Here is a 19,315-nt window from a genome sequence, read left to right as displayed (position 1 = left end):
TGTTAATAATAGATGTTACATTGTAAACCACGCACAAGATACAAACAGAGAGGTTAATATCAGAGAAATATCTACAACAGAATGACTCACGCTCAAAGTGAAGTCACAATTATAGGGTTATGCACTGCTAAACAATTATTCTGCCCTTGTGAATTGCAGTGCAACACAATAGCTGTGACTGCATTTATCCCTGCATTTTAACATTTTATTACACAATTATTTAGTTACTTATATCACAAAAGTAAGATTGAAACCTCTTACCTTTATTGAAAATGTAAATCCTGGAAAACAGCGTAAAATTATGTACTATGAGTAACTGCTTATTGTGTCCATAAGATGTTAAAAAAAAAAAGTGCCAAAAATGATTTGGAATTCTGTCTTGTCTGATCTGATCATGCAGAATTAACCCTGATGCTGCTCTTTGACATCCAGTTTATGAACCACCCTGAAAGCCTCCAGGAACTCATTAAAATCAATGCTGCCATCTTTGTTAAAGTCTATGCTTCGAGCCATGTCGTCTATCGCCTGGTCATTCACAGCGACCCCCAAATGAGAACTGAAGAGCTTCCAGGTCTGACGAAACTCCTCGATGGAAATCTGACCTGCGCGTGAGCGTGGAGAAGTGGGTTATGATCGGCACACGATAACCAGCATTAAACAAACTGATATCTCATTGAACAAACAGGAAAACAGTGACACTAACCTGAGTGATCCTTATCAATGATGTTAAATATTATCTCTAGGTCAGTTCTATACCTATAAAGAGTTTCAGCCAAGTTTGGTGTTACCTAAAAACAAAAATGTTACAGTAACATGATTTTGGTCATATCGCCCACCCTTACAGCCAAAATATAAATATAGATGATTAAGATATTGACCGGAGGGATGGGCTCTCCAAGGCTGATGTCCTCGAAACAGGATTTGTACTCCACGTTGCCATCCGCACCAAGACGGGCCAGGCGTGGGCGCAGGGTTCTCCACGGTAGATCCAATCGCAGAACAGACTCCACCACCTGAGCCCACTCGCTAGTGGAGATGCGGCCTGAGAAAGACAGATAAAACAACATATTACTTTAGTTTTAATGCATTATATAATATAACGTAATTAGTGCTGTCAAATCGATTAATTGCAAATGTCTGTGTGTGTATATAATATATACACATATATATTTTGTAAACAAAACCTTTTTAATGTTAGATGCGATTAATCACGATTAATTGATTTGACAGCACTAAATATAATAGAATAGAATAGAATAGAATAGAATAGAATAACCTGTGTTGTCTATGTCATACTGTTGAAAGGCGGCCATCAGCTCAGAACGGTGAGCATACAGCTTCTCTTTCAGAGCCCTGAGTGCTGAACCTTCTGCAACACGAACCCTAAAACAAATACGTTTATAAACGGGGACACTTCTTCATAACCTGACACACAAATTCATATACTCAAAACCAATTTGTTACTGAAGGAAGTGAGCGAGTTAGATTACCGCTGATGGAGGGTGAGTTTTCTGGTGCATCGACTGACTTGATACTGGAAGAAGCGTGGGACGAGTTCAGGGCCCAGTTTGATATACGCTCCACGGTTACTGCCCTCTTCATAGTAGTTAGATGCAGAGAAAATAGTGATAACCTTGGATGAAAGGAAGACAATTGCTGAAAAAAATTCTGGTACTAAAAATATACAGTATGAGTTTAAAGACCCCATGAGATCAAAACTGAAGGGATAACCATTTGAGGTTATCCATTTGCAAATGTACTGTTCGCAAATAAAAAACTTTACCATGTTTACAGGACAGTAACAGATCTCTTTTATGGGAAATTGGATGCATGCAAATATATATATTCGTAAAGGGAAATCCACTCCAAAAGTATAAGAAGTGATGTTGGCATAATGACAAAATGGATTATGTTTCTCATGCTCACCTGACCATTGTGGCAGAGCTCATAGCCCTCCTGTTTGCACTCATGTGACCTGATCAGCAGACAGAGGCCGTGTTTCTGCAGCAGCGTCTGGGTCACGTCCGGCCCAAAGTAACAGCCTCCGCCGCGGAACGAGTTCAGACTGCAGCCATTATGATTTTTAGGGTCACTCCAAAGGATATCGACAACCTGTATCAGACAAATTATGATCATGTGTTCATTGTTCAAAATGTCTATAATAGGACTATAATAATTTAGAATTGAGCATAACTAGAACATTCGGTTACACTTTTTACCGAACATTCTATATTGACTATAGAAATACTACAGTTTCCATAACTTTCCATCAATTCTCCAGACCTGAAAAAGGAAACACTTTACAATAAGGTTTCATCAGTTAACATTAGCTAACTACTTTAGTAAACATTAACTAACAATGAACAATACTTCTACAGAATTGATTAATCTTAGTTAATATTAATTTCAACATTTACTAATACATTATTAAAATCAAAAGTTGTACTTGTTAACATTAACATACAGTTAATGCACTGTGAACTAACATGAACAAACAATGAACAATAGTATTTATATTAACTAACATTAACAAAGATTAACTAATACAGTAAAAATGTATAAATGTTAGTTAATAAATTAACTAATGTTAACAAATGAAACCTTATTGTAAAGCGTTACCAGTTAACTTAATGTGGTTCTTGATTTCACAAATACATCTTTTATAATTCATAAAGCTCAATAGGTTGATGCAAAATTCTTACATCTCAGAACAGTTTTAAATGACTCCAACAAACAGAGTCATATTATGTACTGGAGCTTTACGCCAAATGGATTTCCAAGGCAGAATGGTTTCACATCCAAGATAGAAGCTATTTGTCAAACACTCTCACCAACAAAAACAAGAGCGTTTCCACTCACTTGCTGCCATTCCAGTTCTTCTCGGGGCGGCTCGGGCGGCTCCAGGGAGACGAAGGAGTCCAAGAATGGGACCTGGAGCACATCGGTGGGGCTTGGCAGACTGGGGGAAGGAGGAGGTCGGCGTGGAGTGTTCCGCGACGAGACACGGGGGGAGCACATGGATGATGAGGAGGACGAAGATGAGGATGAAGATGAGGAGCAGCTGCCCTGTTTGGTGCAGTGCTTCTTCCTCCTGCGGGAGGCGCGACTGGTGCGGCCTGAGGTGCGAGGGCTGTCTAACCTGGATCTGCTGCTGTGTCTGCTGCTGCTGCGACTGCAGGCCCGGACGCTGAGATCATCAATGCTGCGTTTGGGCACCCTGAGAGCAGACTTCACCTGTACCATGTACACGTAAGGGATCGTCCTTTTTACATTATTCTGCTTATTAAATGGATACTTACCAGATGAATAAATAAATAAATACACAAGAACTATATCTTTAAACTGAAATTATTTTTTATTATGTATGAAGAAAGACTATAAATCCATCAAAGACAAATAAAAGACCTACTTTATGCCTTTCAACAGTGCTCAGAAAGTCCAGATCAGTTTTGTCCGATATGCCACCATGAACTATAAGGACTTTGTTGTCAATGACAGTTGCAAGAGGAAGCAGGCTGAACACATCCTGAAACACCTGAAGGATTTCCCTGCCATGAGTCTATTGAAAGATCAGGAAAAATGACTAAACATTAATTTAAATGTCCAGTAGATGGCAGTAATGTCTAATATTCAGAAGTGAACCTCACACTTAAAAATGACACAAGTGTACAGTATATACATACATACATATATATATATATAATCATTTAAAATGAAATAAAATTACAAAAAACAAATATCAAAATATATAACAAATTAAATTAAACTTAAAATTAAATGAAGGGGGTGATGAATATATATTTCAAATAATTTACAGTTTAAGGCTTTCCTTTTCAGCTGCCTTAAGGATTAAAATAAAATTTACTTTTGTGTAAATAAAACCTTGCTATAATCAAAAGATTATTTACACATTCAACCTCTTTGTTTTGCATAAAACACCAACCTTAGGCACACATAAAAATCTACCTTGTACTTCTGCATGACTTCTCTTGTGAATCCGTATCTGCAAGAAGATAAAGAAGTTACTCACCAACAGATATGATTTTTTTTTTTTTAATCAGTTTAAAAAAAAAAGATTGCTTTCTGAGGGCGTCCTACTGGCGGTTTACCATTTCGTTTTTCACCGCCAGGATGCATTGACCATGGAAGAGCTTTTGTTTGGTTTATTAAAAGTCATACCTTCAGTAATCATTTGAATGTGTGATCTAGCATGTTACCTGAGGTTCATGATGTGGTCCTCATGATTGCCTCGGTTCAGATGCATGTGATCGGGGTAGAGCAGTAGGAAGGCAAACAGAATGATGATAATCTCTGTAGATTTCTTTCCTCGATCCACAAAGTCTCCATTGAATATGTAGGGGTTCTCCGCGGAGGGCAAACCGTTCTGAGTAATAAGGCAATACATCTTAAATGTAATAAGTCACCAGCGATGCCCAAGTGGCTTTAATTAACTTATTCTCTGGCTTTGCTTAGGTACATTATCCCTGCACCAATATGCTGAAATGCAATCACTAGAAATGATATTCTACGTCTAAACAATCAATCTGCATTTACCTTGTAAAATATAAGCAGTAAGTCATCCAGGCTACCATGCAGATCGCCTGTGTGAAAGAGAAAAGTCGGCATATAAAGGCTGTTTATCATTCCAAGGAATAAAAATCAAATATTGGGATCAGTGATGAAAATATGCAAAATAGTATAACGTAATGTCTTTTAGAATATTCCAAGATGGGAATTCAGTTATTCATGCATGCTTTTCTGTACTAATTTAATCTGGAGCACTGTCGAGTATGAAATTGTGCAGGTTGGCTGTGATGAGCCCATTGAGGTACAGTGAAGTGCTTTATGAAGTGCAAAATAAATAAACACTCATTCATTCATGCTGCCATCACTTTTTCCCAAGCAAGATATCGGAAATTGCACTGCTGCAACTTATCGGATATGGATTCTATAGAAATATCAACTGCATTTAAATGAATATTCTAGTATTTTACTAAACACATTGCGTCTCACCACAGATAGTTATCTCTTTGGCATAGGACGTCGACAGGTATATGACGTTTGGCATCTGTTTCAAGAACTTCTTTGTTTCATATAGTAACTGCAGCACATATTTCCCATGAAGAGTCTGAAAGTGAGATGTAGTAAAACATTTGCATGTCAACGCATGTAACTTTGTTTGCAGCTCCTAAAATAGCTAAATGTTTATAATAGCAGAAAAATATTTAAAGTTTTTATTAAGCTTATGTTTAGATACTGTTTATCAAAAAAACAATAAAAAAATAATAATCTTGAAAAAAATAAAATATATATATACAGTGCCGTTTAAAAGTTTGGGGTCAATTATTAAAAATATTTAATACTTTAATTCAACAAGGACACATGATAATGATCAAGTGACAGTAAAGACATTTATAATGTTACAAAAAATATATATTTAAAAATAAATGCTGTTTTTTTATTTTCTATTGATCCAAAAATCCTGAAAAAAAAATCTATCGCTGTTTCCGAAAAAATATTAAGCAGTATTATAATAATTAGAATTTTTTCTTGAGCACCAAATTAGCATATTAGAATGATTTCTGAAGGGTCATGTGACACTAAAGACTGGAGTAATGATGCTGAAAATTCATGAAAATTAATAAATTACATTTTAAAATAGAAATTTTATTTGTATTTTTTATATACAGTATCTGCCTTGCACATTCGGCAATGGTCGTTCAGTGTTAAATAAAACATCAAAAAAAGCATTCTGAGAATGTAAGGTATGATATAGCATATATAATATAGCACAATTTGGAAACCCTTTCATGTTTGCTAGACAGAGCTAAATAATGCACAAGATGATTTTGGTTTTTGCCAGAAGGCTCATATTTGTTCAGACGATTAGTGAAAGTTTTATAGTGTTGTACCTGCTCCTCTTTAAAGGCACAGAGCAGGGCATTGGTATCAGTCACGCTCAGCGGGAAGGAGAGATGAGGGCCGCTGTACGACTCCGGCACCACAATCTGCTCGTACTTCAACTGCCTGACCTCCTCAGTTAAAGGGTCAACCACAGAGTCCAGGAGGTGAGAGATCAAGTCTGGAGGAAACAAAACATGGCTGCTGTCATGACCATATTGGAAGTATAAAAGCAGAATCATATACAACATGTGTCACATACAACTTATTTAGTATGAATAGGTGTTACAGCAAAGCAATCGCAAAACAATTTTTTGGTACTTGAATGGTGGAAAGGGTAATGGAAAATGCATCATCTCTGGAATATTTAGTTACCGAATTAGTCCAACAAACCATTTAAAATGAAGTAGAAAAGGCTAAATGACATTAAAAATAATGAAAAACTAAAAGGAAATAGTCATCGTTGGTTATAGGAGATAAAGCAACCCACTTTTCCGCATAAATTTTTTAACCTTCTTTTCCCCCCAATTAACATATCATGTGAGAACTATCCATTAGTATAACCTGTAAAAGCATCAGTCTGATCAATTAATGTAAATGTGAATCACGGAACACTCTGGAACATCAAAAGGTTTGTGTTATTGTTAAGCATGGCTGGGCATGTGGCAAAATGAGCACACGGGAACATCAATACAGGCGGACAGGCAATATCGGTTTCAGTCTTCAGTTATTAAATAAATGATTAATTCTCAACCTGGAGTCTATTATGAAAGGCCTATTTTGATTGCCCATCAAAATACCCAGCACACACGGTGCTATAACACAATGTACCATACTTCAATTTGCATGGCGTCTGGCCCTGCACAGGGATTTGAGGAGAGCTGACCCATTGTGTCATTCTTGTGAAAATGTAAATTTGCAGTGTTTCCTATAAATTTATGCAGAGAGACTTGAATTTCAGGAACAGATGTTTGTATTGAAGAGAGCGCAAATGTAGCATTATTTTTTTCTACCCTTGATTTAATAATCTTAATCATTTATTGGAAATCATTCCCTGCTTCCTTAGATTGCTACGGATAAACAAGCAATATAAAAGGGATAGTTCACCCAAAAATGAAAATTCTGTTTTCATTTACTGACCCTCAAGTTGTACCAAACCTGTTCGGGTTTCTTTCTTCATTTGAACACAAAATATGATATTTTGAAGAATGTTTGTAACCAAACAGTTGATGGGCCCTATTTAGGTTTAGGTATTGGGTTAAGGGATTTAGAATATGGTCATGCAGAATAAGGCATTAATATGTGCTTTATAAGTACTAATAAACAGCTAAAATCCTAGTAAATATGCATGCTAATAAGAAACTATATATATATATATATATATATAGATATACTGTATTTTTTTTTTGTACAATTTATTTTTGACGTTTTTGCCTTTTATTGGATAGGACAGTAGCTAAACAGGAAGCGAGGTGGGAGAGAGAGAGGGGGGACGGGATCGGGAAAGGTCCACAAGCCGGGACTCGAACTCGAGTTGCCCGAAGCGCAACGGCGCTACTTGCCCACGAGGCTATCGGCGCTGACAAGCGAGAATTGGATCCTAAATCAAGTGTTACCAATAAATTAATACATTAATTCAGCAAGGATGCATTCAATTGATCAAAAGTGGCAGTAAAGATATTTGTATTACAAAATTTTGTTATTACAAAACTTTTGTACTTTAAATTCATCAAAGATACAAATTCCACAAAAAATATGAAGCAGCACAACAGTTTTCAACAATGATAATAAAACATGTTTATGAGCAGGAAATCAGCATATTATAATGATTTCTGAATGATTGCCACAATTGGAATAAATTATTTTAAAATATATGAAATAGAAAACAGTTACTTTAAATTTTAATAATTTACATTAGTATTACTGTTTTTACTGTATTTTTGATCACATTAAATACAGCCTTGGTGAGCATAAGAGACTTCTTTCAAAAACATTTTTTTAAAATCTTGCCTTGTCTGCTAAGCGCACAAAACCAGACCTTTCAATATTAAACCTGAAGATACACTTTACTATACTACAATAACATAATTCCTATCCTAATCATCCTAAGAGCCACAGAATTAAGAAGCTGAACCTGAAAACCATCCAATCCAAGCCCTAGATACATGATTAACTGACAAGACTAGTCGTGTGTACTCTCGGCTACTCAATACGAACTGATTAAATGCAGTTTTCCCCAAAGGAAAGCCAATCTAGTATCATCACAGGCTAAAGCAAAGAACCCCCAAGTGAAGAATCTAAAATAGTGAAAAGAACATTCAGTTGGGTAAAACAATTGACTATTTGTGCCCATGAAGTTTTCAGTACTTTCTTCAAAAACATTGTAAGAACATTCTATGCAGAGTCTCTCTCAAGCTTCTCCTACTGTTTTCTCTGTGAGCTCATTTGGGTTTCCGCTGCTTGACTAAAGATGGGACTAATTGTCTTGTGTAATTCTGCACTTTGGACAGCCGCCTGTGGAGGCTGGATGCTGCATTTCTGGCTCTCTCTGCATTTCCACAACTCAAAATGGGATCTCCCAAGGTTGCTAAGCAACTGTGTCTCCATATAGTGTGTTTTTGGAATCACTGAAAGGATAGGTGTGTAATCCTCAAGAGGGAGACCGTTTGATGCAAAATCACAAGTGCCATGGGCTTTCCAAAGGTGTCTTGAGGGACAGCCAAATTCAGATGATAATGAAATAAAAATCACTAAATAAAATTCTATTTAGCAGTATCAAACCAATATAGCCTGACAAACCACCATGGCTCAACCAATAGATTGAATTCAGGGGACTGTTTTTCCGGCCAATAACAAATGGGAGCGTTTGAATTGTTAAAAATCACACACTTTACCTTTAAAGAAAGAAGCCTTTAAATACAAAATTTGTATCTACATATAACACTTCATTCATTACCTGGTCCATTTCCATTTATCTGTGTATAGTTGTCCAACATGAAACTGAAGAAACTGGAGAGCTATGAAAATGAAAAAGATGCAAACTCGTGTCATAATGAACCATCCATTAATTTAGTATAAATCATTATAGAATAAACAACAACAACATCATTTAAACAACATCAGTGCAAGTTTATTAAAGGGATAGAGTCGCCCAAAAATGACATCTTTGGGTGAACTATCCCTTTAAGAGCAAAGTGAGTTATAGGTTGATTTGTTTTTGTATGTGTGGACTAGTCATAAGAACCAAGTGTTTTTATACCTGTAGCTGGTCCTGTTCCCCGGCATACTCAATGGACTGAAAGATGTTCCACGTATAGCGTCTTCTCATCTCCAGGCGGGCAACATAACGTCTGTACCAACGCTGGATGAGTATGGCAGCTTTTATTGCTAAATATGTTAAGAACACACAAAGAACGCAAGTGGCTGATGTAAACAATACTTGAAGCTATAGTTGTGTAACGACAGTTTTTAGACATATACTAACTGGGAAATGCAGGCAATGGGGGTTTTCAATGCACCACAAATGCCAGTTTTTAAAAGCAAAAACTTATAGCTGATTTGAGTGATCTAATAAGGAAAAATCACTCATTTCTACCTGCATCCAAATATACATACGTCCATACTTAATATGCAAAAGCAATAATATGTCTAAATATGCAGTAGGCATGAAACAAGACCTGGGATGATCTACTACTTGCTCTGAGATTCGTAAATGTGCAACCATTGGACACTTTGCTATCCCATGGGGCAATGGGAGCGGCATAGCTTTCAGATTCAAAAATGTTTTTGGTATAAAGAAAGGTGTTCCTCATGGTTAAATTATACTTGTTTAACAAAACCTGAGTTAAGTAAAGAGAACATAAACATCAAAGGACAATGTCAACACGGCGGATGTAGTGCTGTATGTCCGGGAAAGATTTAGAAATTTCTTGCTTGCTCACATACAGATATATTAAGAACGAATTATTAAAAACAGTCCACTATAGCAACCCTGCAAAGATGTACTATTGCTATAGCTGATTTTCATTTGTCTTATCAGATTCACATTACCATGCTATCATCATAATTCTTTAATGCTCATACAGCTCTCGGTACAGGGACACTTGGATCTTTTACTGAACACTTGAGTGCAAAGACTGCTAAAAATAAACCTTGTCTCAGGGGGTCAATATCACAGGTGCTAATTAAAGAAGTGCAAGGAGCAGTTAAGGAGAAAGAACACAACACAGACGTCAGAGACAAGGCATTGCTAGAGAATACACACCCATAGAGAAATGATGAGCTGTGTTCGAGAAGGACGGGATAATTGCTCATTCATTGTATTTATTCTAAATGATCACAAAAATAACATTTGTGAGTTCATGCAAACTGGATTTAAACCTGACAAAAGTCATGCTGGCTGCTGCTTTACCTCAAAAAAATATGGTAAACGAATCAGTTCGTACTTTCAAAAGTACATTTCTACATTGCTGAAATTGTGCGTTCATGCCAACCAGTACTTCTTTATAGCCACAAATGGGACACAGACAGTGATGACAGATGCTGAAGAAAGTGCCTTACTCAGAGCTGGGCTGGGCTGCTTGACGGAGCCATCTGTGTGAGAGGTGATTAAATTAAATTGAATAATTTGAGTAAAGCCTTGGGGGTGGAAAAACAGAACCAGAACTAGAGCAGTATTTTTCAACAAATAAATAATGCAAACTTGTTGAAACCAGGGTTGTTGCAAAGGGGAGAGGAAAAAGAGGTTACGCTATATTGCAAATCACATTAAAGCAATAGGGATAAAGAATCAATATTTACCCGTTTCAGAGGGTCGTGTTTGGTTCTCAACGGCAATGGATGTGCCGCATCCCATGATGGTACTGCTTGCTTCAGGTCATGAATCCCCGAAATTCTTAAGGTCCTCTTCTTCCTTTAGTATTCAGAAATGCCTGTGCAAAGACATAATACAGAATGATTGTAACTGAAATAGCTTAAACCTTATATGTACCAAGACCGCAAACACATATTCAGGTTTGGGGGAAACAATAATAGTTTCACAGTTAAAGTTTTTTTTTTTTTAGTTGAATACAAATCTGAATATCCTCCTGGCTATTCTTACCACTATTAATAAAACAGACCTAATATTTAATTTGAGGGCTGTTTTGATCTTCATAATGAAGTGGAATGGCATTAGAAATAAGCAGCACTGTTTGGAACTAATCCATCATTACAATAATGTGTCTCTGTAGATTAAAGCAAGATACTTACTGCAAATCATGCTGGACTTTAATCTGTGCCCTAAAGAGCCTTTCAAAAGGCCCTTTTAACAGTGATCAATCTCTGGGAGCGGGCACATGGAGAGAGATGTAGACTGTTAATTGTCATCTTCACAGAACAGAAATATAATAATAGTTGACTGAAATATTTTGACTTAATTTCATGCCTCTCCAAATATGCTTAGTATTTCAAACTCTCAAATAGGTATAGGCTATTTAAAAAACATTACTTACAAGATATTTATTACTTCGCAACAAAACCGGCAGAACAAAAATGCAGAACAAACAATCCTACAATTAGTAAGGCACAACGCATAGGAAACGATATGCATAAGTTACCTTTCCGTTGTCCATCATTCAGTACGACACGCATACGTTGAGAATTAGAGTGGGAAAGACGTATGATGAAAAATCAAATATTCATTTCCAAACGTGAAGGGATGCGATAATAAACACCACAGGTGTCAGATGATGCTAGCTTGCATGAAACGCAGAGGCGGTTTGTTTGACGATTTGAGAACACCTCTCTCTCAGTGATTCGTGCGAGTCTAGTGAGGGGGTTTGGTTCATCCCTGTGGACTCGAATCATTTGGATCAGTTCAGTAAAAAGATTCGTTTACTAGCTCTTTATGTAGTTGACAATAGGTGGCGAACAATAGTGTATTTTGAGTAGTCGATGAATCTTTATGTCAACAGCTGAATATGTTATCGAGCCAAATTAAGAAAAAGAAAACATTATTAGTCTCTGAAAAAGTCCTTGCCTCATTAAATTGTGTATCAGTTTACAAGTTTATAATTCTTTTGTCTGCTTGAACAAGATTGATTCATGTGAAGAAATACACGTTCAGTCTGTAGATCTTGTTGAACGATATTTTCCTTTCTTTCACGATCAGTAGGTCCAACCAATTAATTAATTTGACAACAAAATAAATAAATTACCCTCATGTAGTTCCAAACCCGTAAGACTTTCGTTCATCTTTGGAACAAATATGAAGATCTATTTGATGAGAGCTTTCTGTCCTGCAGCTAACTTGACGCTTCAAAAAATTCATTGAGAGATCTTAAAACTAATCCATAGTGGTTTAGTTAACTTGTTAGTTATAACGAAGTGCAATTAATGTTGAAGAGATAGTCATGATAGCTTTATATGATTGAATTTAGGCTTTTATTCACATAACCTATACAAGCAAACCTTACTGAAGCTCAACCAAACCTGCTTGACATGCAAAAACAAACCTCGTGCAGAAGCTCAAACGTGCTGCGTAACACACATAGACAGTATAAGAAAGGTAACGCACGAGAATCAATGAACCTCATTGGTTCTTTCATGCTAAGCGAACATGCTTGAGCTTCTGTTTACCACAACTGATGTGCCAGTTGATGAATGTTTAGGATATGTGAATTCAAGCCTAAATTCAATCGGTTCATCATATAAAGCGATCGTGTCTCTTCAGAAATTGACTAAAATGCTCAATTCGTTTTAAAAAGATTAGTTTTACGATCTCTTAATACATTTCTTGAAGCATCAAGTGGAGGGCTAATTGCAGCTGCCAATGGAGAGACCGAAAGCTCTCAGATTTCATCAAAAAGATATTCATTTAATTGTGTTCCGAGGATGAACTAAAGTCCTACCGGTTTGGAACAACATGAGGGTGAGTAGTGACAGAACTTTCATTTTTGGGTTAACTATCCCTTTAACAGCACACATTCAAACTCAATCTTTAAAGGCAAAAAAAAAAAAAAAAAAAATATATATATATATATATATATATATGTATATGAAGTCTAATAAGTGGCGATATCCAGCAGCAAAAGCAAACATGGGCCAGTTTAACAAAACTTTTGTTACATTTTTTTATTTCAACAAATAAATATTTACAAATAAACTAAAATGGTTATACATTAAACGCTTCGATTAAAAAGACTCAATGTTCAGGCGCCAGCCAGAGCGGCTGGAATTCTGCGGCGTCTCAGTTGATTCCAGGCCTCCAGAATGTCCCTCCGCGTGATGATCCTGTGGCGGCTGAAACAGGAGAGGCGCGCGGCCTCTAACCCCACTCTCTGCAGCAAATATCTGCTTACACCCCTGGACTCATGGACGCGTCTCACTGCTGCCTGGTTGATCTGTGGAATTCAGTTTTATTTTCATTTTCAACTAATGTTGTTTAGTCATTTGTGGACCTATAAAACACACCTGTTGTTGTCGGACCGTGTACATGGACGCAGTGTGTCCCCTGGTTCTTGTTATGGACCTTCTAGATGCCGCGCACCGCTTGTTTTTAAGGCCAGGAGCTTTCATGATGGACAGAGGAGTGTGTGATCAACAGTCGGTGAAGCGAAACTACAATTTAAGGTATTTGTAATCAGTCCCCTAATGACTAGAAACAGGTGGATGCCTTCACAATTGGACTTGAATTAAAGGGATAGTTCACCCAAAAATGAAAATTCTGTCATCATTTACTCACCCTCAAGTTGTTTCAAACCTGTAAGAATTTCTTTTTTCTGCTGAACACAAAAGAAGATATTTTGAAAAATGTCTGTAACCAAACAGTTGATGAACCCCATTGACTTCCATAGTAGGAAAAAAAAAAATACTATGGAAGTCAATGGGGTCCATCAACTGTCTGGTTACAGACATTTTTCAAAATATATTCTTTTGTGTTCAGCAGAAAAAAGTAATTCTTACAGGTTTGAAACAACTTGAGGGTGAGTAAATGATGACAGAATTTTCATTTTTGGGTGAACTATCCCTTTAAGTCCAATTGAGTCAATCGGTCAATTCAATCCAGTTCACATTTATTTGTATGACGATTTTCACAATACAGTTTCAAAGCAGCTTTACATTACAATTTAGAGTGATCTGTAATCAGAGGACTAGTCAAGTTGTATTATAGAAATGTAGCTACAGGCTATCCTACAAATCACGCATTTAGCAACAATGTATTAATTTAAACAATGTATTAATTTGAGGAAGAAACAGTGAGATCATTGAAGTAATGAATAGGCCTACATGTTGTTAACAAATTATTAGGATTAGGTCAAATCAATAACACAAAAAAACTTCCTTCACCATGGAAGCCATGAACTTTATCTTATTTCAGCACATTTTCTGAACATCAGCATTTGTGAGATTTATTCCATCTCAATAGTTGATGTTTGATCAATTATTTTTCTCTCTATAATAGTGATCTGTGGATTTATATCACAGAGTATTCATATAATGTTTTTTATTTATGTTGATGCTTGATGGACATTCATGGGCACAGTAAGTCGTTTAGATTTTAGGGAGATTTTTATTTTTATTTTTTTAAGTGGAAAAGTAAAATTAGACCATTGGGGTAAGATGAAAAGGGGCTAGACCATGAGGGCATGTTATATTTGTTATTATTTAAAAAATAATAATTAAATAATACCATTAATAAAATGACATTTCAAATCATAAATATTTATATTATATAGAAGTAAATTATTTAAAAATATATATTCATAAAAATTGCATAAATTATGCAAATGTTTCATATCAGCAAATGCTTATTTCCCCTAATAATATTACATTTACTGATAAAGTGGGCGCCTCTACCGTGTTGCCATTCATGTACGTTTATATATTGACCATTTTTATGTATTTCTATGTATTAATTAGTATCCAAATGAACTTTTGGACTTTTGTTAAAGGAGTGGATCTTGATCCAAGTTGAGGTTAATAAATAAATTGTAACATACACAAGAGAGAGACGTTCTTTATTCAATGGCATTGTTTTTCAGGTAAGCCACAAATACAATTAAACAATGTAGGCTCATAATAAATATACAAAAAGGAATTGGTCATAACAGTGGGAATAAAACACCATCACAAACCACATCAGAACTCACAATAACAACATTCAGTACAACTCCAAGCGATGTCCCCCTTTATATCTGACTTTTTTGTTCATAAATCGAATACAAGAGGACATGAAAAAAAAACTCTTTGTGAGGAGAAAAGGAAAACATCTTCAACACAAATGAATGCTACTATAACACATTCTAATGATTATTTCCTCCTTGAAAATACCATAAAAGAAAAGAAAAGAGAAACAAGTGCAGTGATTGGGCAGTGATGTTCACTTTGTCATGTGATACAAGAAAAGGGGCGGTACAGGAAATCGTTGGGTATGACTTTGCTGGAATGTGTTCCAGATCAGGTGCATTTATTCATGCAAAGTAGCAGCTCCAAGCGGATGGCGATGCGAGTGTGCCAGCCAAGAGGGATGATCCGGATGTAACGGGCTACAATAGGTGGACGCAGCAGGTTCTGGACTGTGGAAGAACGGTCAGAGTTTCCATAGAACACCTGAGGAAAAAAACAAGTAAGTGTAGAAAACAAATAAAAGCAAGGACTTTAGAGTACAGGTTGCAATACTATAATATTACAGTGAAAATGGTTATGGAATCCTTCAAAAAAATAGGTCATGTGATTTTCGTCTTGGACCCTTGTTATTCCAAGATGAGCTGTTTGTCTTCTTACCCTGTTGTTTCCAGTTTGGTCCTTGTAGTAGATCCAGTTGAGTTTCTCATTGGTGCGGTACTGCACAGAGTACTTGGTTACCCACTCATCAGAGTCACAGCGTCCCTGGGTCAGGATCCCAGAAACCGATTTGATCTCCTTCAGGTCAATCTGAAGCCACTGGTTGGTATCCTGGAACTTAGACAGCCAAGCACACCTGGGACAAGAGAGAGAGAAAGACAATCTATGTGTAAAAGTTGCAATCAAAGTTTCCTCAAGACCGAAATCTCTAAAACGAGATTCGAGATTATGCTTCAATAACATTTTGGGGTTGGTAAGAATTTTTTTTTTTTTAAATTTTTTTGAAAGAAGGTCTCTTGCTCACCAAGGCTGCATTAATTTGATCAAAAATACAGTAATATTGTGAAATATTATTACAATTTTAAAATAATTCTATGTTAATATATTTTAAAATGTTTAAAATGAGTTTTCCGCATCATTACTCAAGTCTTCATTGTCACATGATCCTACAGCAATAATTATAATATGCTGATTTGCTGCTCAAGAAACAGTTATTATTATTATCAATGTTTAAGACAGTTGTGCCGTTTACTATTTGTGTGGGAACTGAGATTAAAAAACAATCAGGATTTTTAATGAATAGAAAGTTCATTATTTAAAAGCATTTAATTACAATTTTAAGATTTTTTTTGTTTAAATTTAAGGAATCCTTGCTGAATCAAAGTATTAATTTCTTTAAAAATCTTACTGACTCCAAACTTTTGAACAGTAAGTAATATTTATTAATATAGCACTTTTTAAAACTGTAAAACAAAATAAGACAATTGAACTAAATGGATTGGAATATAAATGCACACAACAGGGCAGACCATTTTCAAAAATGGTGTAAAAACAGTTTTCACTTCACAGATATTACAAAGAAACGGCACGTTAACACATTGAATTAAACATGACATTTTAAAATATAGACTAAAAATAGGTGTTTTCTTGTATAAGGTACTCCAATTATCTTCGAAAAATCATTTGTTACAATGTAGGATTTAGTATTTATTTCTTGTTAGAACAGTGTTAAATTGTTTAATGGACGCAGTAAAATCACTTTTTGGCTGATCCAGTCAATGATCAGCCTTATAGAGTAAAAAAAAAAAAACCCGTTTCTCTCAAAAAGGCAATTTACCTGAAAGACAGGACTTCCTTTCCTACAGCCGCCACACTAACATTTCAGAGAACTCACCCAAACCCTTGGCTGTTGAGTCTTGCCTTGCTTGCAATCCAGGAGGAGAACCAGCCTGTGTACTGGTCTTCATTAGAACAGCTCATCTGATCTGAAGTCACAGATCCTGCCTCAAAACCCAGGGGCTTATGGTAGGGACACTCTGGACAGGCAATCGAGAATAAATATTAAGAATAGATTATCTTTACATATAATTGGAAGTGAAAGTGTAAATATGCGGTCGCACAATTCAGGTTTTCTGACTCTAAGGCAGTTCTGAATGACCAAAATCTATGGACAGACCCATTCAACACAAGCCTGCAGGATGCCCCAACATGTCTGACAGACATTAGTCACGCGATCAGAGATTTCTTTGTCAAGCTAAAGGGAAAAGGACAAAGCGTTAATCTGGCGGCTCTATTCTTATGCGCGTGATTTTACAATCCCAAAAGCTTCAGTTCCGCATAACGAAAGATCAACATCCATTAAGACTAGGTTGACAGATGGTCACGTTTCCACACTTAAGCTCCAGTCCTGCAGCAATGTCTTTACATAACAGTCCCTGTTTTCAAGGATTTAGGATGCTCTTTTTAACATACCCACTTCTGGTTTTGATTTGATTGAAATCAAGCGCAAATAAAAGGCATTCTGATTCAGCAATCATGAATTTTGTGCTGAATTTCTTCTTTTCCAGAGAAAAGGTTTGATTGACAGGTCCTATTTTTGGTAATCTCAACGTAACAGGATTATGAACCTGCATCCTGTCCATCACTGTGATTCTTGAGTCTTTATTTTATTTTTTCATCTCAACTTTCCTCCCTTTCATTTCATTCTAACTAGTGCCGGGCAACGATTAATCGGACTAATTGCATCCAAAATAAAAGTTTGTGTTTGCATATTATATGTGTGTGTATAGTGTATAACTATTTCTAAATACACACATATGCATGTATATATTTAAGAAATATTTGCATGTATATATATTTATACATTATTTATATTATATATATATATATGTAAACACAAACTTTTATTTTGAATGTGATTAATCACGATTAATTGTTGTCCAGCACTAATTCTAACACACCAGTCTCACGAGCTGCTCTGTGTTAATGGAGCATGTCTGCCCTGTGGTGGTGTGCCAATGGGATGCGGCGATGGCACACATGGCCCAGGTGAATCTGCAACCGAATGATTAATGACTTTCTGCACCGCTGACCGGGAGCCAGCTCACTCGCACATGTCCTGCCTTCTGTTTCCGAAGGGCACCGGCTAGTGCTAACTATAATCCATCCATCTCAATTCCCAAAGAGTCAATGTTACCGTTCAGAAGTTTCACTCTCCTGACAAAACGAGCATAAAGGATTTCAGTGCATTCACAATTCACCCTCAGCCAGTAAAAACAGTAATCTGTACTATTTAGGTAATGAAGGAAAATGAGTCAGAGTTTGACACATTTTGAACCATACTGCAAAACACTCACATTATTACCGTCACAACTAGTGCTTGGAAACAAAGATTATTTGAATGCATTTTTCTTCCATGTTTCATTCTTACCTGGCATGCAGTCCATCTGCTGTCCCCAACTTGAAGAAGAACCTTTGGAAAGCGGTTTGCTAGAGGATTCGTCGCAGTCACACTTGCAGGTTTCCTCAGCCCATGTGTCGTTGCCCTCGCCATCCTAAGCACATATCAACATGGTCATCAATATTGTGTCTTTTAATTGTCTCTGCCAATATCAGATGTTTTTAATTACCTCTTGCGCTTGCAGCCCAACAAAACCTGGGCAAAATATGGGAGAGTAAAACACTTTTTATTATCTCATCCGGCTAAATGAACTTGAATAGACTTTAAATGCACATTATACAACCATAATTCACAATAATTTTTGTTGATATATTGAGATTATCGTTAACATTTTTCAGTGATGCACTTTTAAAATGTAATCAACTTCTGTGAATTTAATTTCTGCTAATTTAGTGAAAATAATGGAACACAACAGCACATACCTTCAGACACCAGCAGGATGGCTATCAGTAACGTGTTCTGCAGTCTGTACTCCATGATGGTTTATTTTTCGAGTGGTGGACCACCGCACTGATATTAAAGGGGCTGGATTACTGTAATCCACAGAGCACTAATGGCCTTATCTAATGCCCTTTATCTCAAAGCTCCTCCCTTTACTGCTAAAAGCTAGTTTGAAATTGTTCACATCCCAGTCCGACCCTTGTCTTTTAAAAAAAGAGAGAAATAGCCAAATGATCCCAGATTTTAAAGCCGGACGGTCACCTTCTGTGACCCAGTTAATGGTTCAATGCATACAATTAATTCAACTTCTCAGGCAATGTGCTGATGCAAATCACTACGTACAATATGCCATTTCACGGAGAGATAAGTTGAAGGCTGGTTTCTTTCTTTTCAGTGTCGTTTTATTAT

At 36.3% G+C, this 19,315-nt stretch overlaps 2 protein-coding genes across 2 annotated transcripts; both read right to left on the bottom strand.

The window, feature by feature from the left end:
• Nucleotides 1-243: 243 nt before the first annotated feature.
• ppef1 (protein phosphatase, EF-hand calcium binding domain 1) lies at nucleotides 244-11,760 on the bottom strand. The gene is made up of 18 exons (XM_084396167.1): nucleotides 11,499-11,760; nucleotides 11,152-11,223; nucleotides 10,702-10,832; nucleotides 9,161-9,288; nucleotides 8,858-8,918; nucleotides 5,913-6,082; nucleotides 5,014-5,128; nucleotides 4,555-4,601; nucleotides 4,218-4,384; nucleotides 3,967-4,003; nucleotides 3,410-3,559; nucleotides 2,860-3,234; nucleotides 1,927-2,112; nucleotides 1,491-1,633; nucleotides 1,277-1,383; nucleotides 879-1,042; nucleotides 704-788; nucleotides 244-602 (listed from the first exon to the last, which is right to left on the bottom strand). The coding sequence occupies exons 3-18, from the start codon at nucleotides 10,754-10,756 to the stop codon at nucleotides 403-405; spliced, it is 2,190 nt and encodes a 729-aa protein (XP_084252293.1). The 5' UTR covers nucleotides 10,757-10,832; nucleotides 11,152-11,223; nucleotides 11,499-11,760; the 3' UTR covers nucleotides 244-402.
• Nucleotides 11,761-14,875: 3,115 nt separating this feature from the next.
• Nucleotides 14,876-19,127, bottom strand: rs1a (retinoschisin 1a). The gene is made up of 6 exons (XM_084396199.1): nucleotides 18,889-19,127; nucleotides 18,636-18,661; nucleotides 18,437-18,560; nucleotides 16,901-17,042; nucleotides 15,667-15,862; nucleotides 14,876-15,492 (listed from the first exon to the last, which is right to left on the bottom strand). The coding sequence occupies exons 1-6, from the start codon at nucleotides 18,941-18,943 to the stop codon at nucleotides 15,340-15,342; spliced, it is 696 nt and encodes a 231-aa protein (XP_084252325.1). The 5' UTR covers nucleotides 18,944-19,127; the 3' UTR covers nucleotides 14,876-15,339.
• Between the last annotated feature and the right edge of the window lie 188 nt (nucleotides 19,128-19,315).

Source organism: Rutilus rutilus (assembly GCF_951802725.1).
Source record: "Rutilus rutilus genome assembly, chromosome: 22".
In the NCBI taxonomy this organism is placed as follows: Eukaryota; Metazoa; Chordata; class Actinopteri; order Cypriniformes; family Leuciscidae; genus Rutilus; species Rutilus rutilus.
This window is presented reverse-complemented; position numbering and strand designations above follow the sequence as displayed.

What these genes read in the sequence shown, in the direction of transcription:
- ppef1 (XM_084396167.1), bottom strand. Translation starts at nt 10,756, where the DNA reads ATGGGATGCGGCACATCCATTGCCGTTGAGAACCAAACACGACCCTCT. An exon ending in GATAAATGGAAATGGACCAG is followed by an intron (nt 6,083 to 8,857) that starts GTAATGAATGAA and finishes TGTTTCCTCCAG; the next exon opens with ACTTGATCTCTCACCTCCTG. An exon ending in GTGCCTTTAAAGAGGAGCAG is followed by an intron (nt 5,129 to 5,912) that starts GTACAACACTAT and finishes TCTCACTTTCAG; the next exon opens with ACTCTTCATGGGAAATATGT.
- rs1a (XM_084396199.1), bottom strand. Translation starts at nt 18,943, where the DNA reads ATGGAGTACAGACTGCAGAACACGTTACTGATAGCCATCCTGCTGGTG. An exon ending in CATCCTGCTGGTGTCTGAAG is followed by an intron (nt 18,662 to 18,888) that starts GTATGTGCTGTT and finishes TATTTTGCCCAG; the next exon opens with GTTTTGTTGGGCTGCAAGCG. An exon ending in TTGGGCTGCAAGCGCAAGAG is followed by an intron (nt 18,561 to 18,635) that starts GTAATTAAAAAC and finishes ATATGTGCTTAG; the next exon opens with GATGGCGAGGGCAACGACAC.